Genomic DNA, 3,014 nt, shown 5'->3' on the forward strand with positions numbered 1-3,014 from the left:
GGACACCCTCGTTCCAGCATGAAAATTACTGGTTTGCTGTGGGATTTTTTTTTTCCTGAATAGTAGTGGCATCCAGTGACCATCTCAAGTGATCATCATCTGCCCTGTCCCACAGCACGACTCTTCAAAGAGCTTTCCTAGACTTTTATGGGCGTAAAAAACGAACCTGGATTCATTTGTTTACTCTTACAAAGGAACACACCAGATAGTTAAATCTTTGCAACACCTTTCATGGCAGCAGCAAATTGCACTCCAGTTACCAACTTCATCCTGGTTGGATTCAGCAAGCACTCAGAGCTGCAGCTCCCCCTCATCTTCCTCTTTTTGCTGATCTACACACTGATTCTGTTGGGGAACATCAGCATGATTGTCCTTATTTGTGTTGACCCCTGTCTGAACTCCCCCATGTACTTCTTCCTCATGAACCTCTCCATCTTGGACCTCTGTTATTCCTCTGTCATTGCCCCCAAAGTGCTAGCCAATTTACTGGTACAGAGCAGAACCATTTCCTACAGTGGATGTGCTGCCCAGATGTTCTTCTTCTCTGTCTTTGTAGCCACTGAAGGGGTCCTGTTGGCAGTCATGGCATATGATCGCTTCCATGCCATCTGCTACCCACTCCAGTACCAGGTGAACATGTCCAGAAATGTCTGCATGCAGCTGGTGCTTGGCTCTTATTTCTGTGGTTGTCTCAACTCCTCAATTCACACCAGCTTGGCTTTCAGGTTAGACTTCTGTGGTCCCAATGAGATTTATCACTTCTTTTGTGATCTGCCTGCCCTCCTCAAACTTTCTCAAAGTGACACCAGTCTTAACGAGATTGTGATGATTATTGTCTCGGCTTCCCTTATAGTCAGCACTATCTTGGTCATCCTCATCTCCTATGCATATATTGTGTCCACCATCCTAAGGATCCGTTCCAGTGAGGGCAGGTATAAGGCTTTCTCCACCTGTGCCTCCCATATGACAGCTGTTGCATTGTTTTACGCCACTGTTTTCTTCATGTATGCACTGCCCAGTGCAGTATCTTCCCCAGGTGAAAATCAGGTGGTTTCTGTGTTCTACACACTTGTCATCCCCATGCTGAACCCCATGATCTACAGCCTGAGGAATAAGGATGTGAAAGAGGCACTGAAAAGAAGAAGGGGATGGAAATGTCATTTGTAGGAACTTTCCTTAAGAGTCATTTGCACTTGATGATATCTGCAGAGCGCTGATGTCTTGGAGCGTCTTGAATGTTGACAGTATTGGTTGGAAAGAAAACAGCCAACAGGAAAGGGAGACAGTGGGGAACAGGGGAGGGAGGGAGATGGGAAGGTGAGGCGGAGTTGCTTGTGGCCGTGCCCCACCGCAGTGGGGGGCTACTGTTGTGGAGTAAGAAAGCAGCCCTGGGCCCAGAGCAGGGAGTGCAGTGGCAGCAGCTGGATGCTCTGGGTGCTGCATAGAGGTGTGACATCTTGCAGTTGAGCGTTTCACAGTGCAGGCCAGAGACGGTGTCTATACCCCTGCATGCCACCATGGACCGAAGGCCGCCATGGACTACATTCAGTTTGATGGGCCTGCTTAGACCTGTGGGCTCTAGGTTGATCACTAGTTTGAGTGAATCTGATGGTGCACACATACAGTGCACATGTTAAGCACAGATGCTTTGATGTTTGAATCTTAGGAAGTCACAAGACCTAGAAAAGTGCTAGCTATTGAAATATTATAGGAAGTTAGAACCCTATTTCTTTCACTTTTTTTTCTTGTTTTAGACTCAGATACAAGTTATACTTCAAATACACACACAGACATTACACCAGATCAATCAGTCTTCTCCACCACTGGATTTAGCATTGGAAATGGAAATATTTCAAGTTCTGCCTAGAGTAAAAAGAATGTACCAGAGAGCTCTTAGCACATTCTTCTACAGAACCTGTACCCCTAAGTATATTCTTGTTCAGGAAATCTTGTATTTGGTTGTTTTTCAACGTAACCCCCCCCCCCCGCCCAAACAAATGGAGGATTTATTATATTTAGACAAATAGTCCAATTCTCTAATTCTCCCCTTAATACATCAGTATTAGCCACTGCAATTATTCACATGCCTCAGAGTGTATGTCTACACCACATCCTTGGTGTTCTCCTGGTAAAGTGACTTCCCAATTCCCACTCACATGCACTAAACCCTATATGGCTTGATATAGGCCCTGGTTGGGATAGCACTGTGCATAGGATTGGGTCACCAAGGTCAAATTTTCAGTGACACTATATAAATCATATATGTATAAAGACCTTTTGGGGTTTAAGAATGAGGAGTGCTGCCATTTTAATCCATTTTAACCTTTTGAAGTCAGGACAGAATGGATTAAACATGACTGCAGTTCAAAGGACTTGTTTTGTTTGTTCTCTGCCAGGTGGTAACTTTTTTTAGGGGAACAATCCATAAAATCTTTCTGGCAGCAGAAAGTGACAAAATAAGGCATCACAATGTGGTGGTAACAAAGGTAGGAAGAAATTGTGCTACTTTATTAAGGTACGTGGGCGACTGCTGCCTCATGAGTTGGGTGGGGGGTATGTCAATGACCGGGGTGGGGGTGTCCCCTGGAGGCTGATCTCACTGACCCCGGGGGAGGCGTCCCCCCACGGGCAAACTCACTCACCAAAAAGTGACACAGCCACTTTTGCTGGTGGTCCTGCACCCTGACCGGCGCTCACGGGGGCGGGGGCACTGGTGCTCCTGCCTGCCCCCTGATTGTAGCTTAAGCAGAGAGTGCTGCCTGACAGGGGGTGCACATGCACCCCTGCGCACCCTCTACACATTGCCACTGTTAAGGTAGGGGGTGCTCCTGTGTTGAGCCACCCCAACCACCTTCCAGGCTCCCTGGGGGTGCCTTGCATCCAGCTGACCCCCTTTCTGGAGCACACCTGCTAGCCTGGGGGTAACATAAGCTGCCACCACCCCAAGAAGGGATTCTCTTGGCCCTGTGTCCTCGGGGAAACACAGGCCTAATAGTCCTATGGGTACTTGACCC

General features: G+C 47.5%; 1 protein-coding gene across 1 annotated transcript; it reads left to right on the forward strand.

Moving 5' to 3' along the window:
- The first annotated feature begins 231 nt into the window (after positions 1–231).
- Positions 232–1,167, forward strand: LOC149862740 (olfactory receptor 5J3-like). The gene has a single exon (XM_090054083.1). It carries the CDS (start codon positions 232–234, stop codon positions 1,165–1,167), a length of 936 nt encoding a protein of 311 aa, XP_089910209.1.
- The last annotated feature ends 1,847 nt before the right edge of the window (positions 1,168–3,014 follow it).

The sequence above is a fragment of the Crocodylus siamensis genome, chromosome 6, assembly GCF_052110815.1.
Source record: "Crocodylus siamensis isolate JL-2025a chromosome 6, ASM5211081v1, whole genome shotgun sequence".
NCBI classification, from domain to species: domain Eukaryota; kingdom Metazoa; phylum Chordata; order Crocodylia; family Crocodylidae; genus Crocodylus; species Crocodylus siamensis.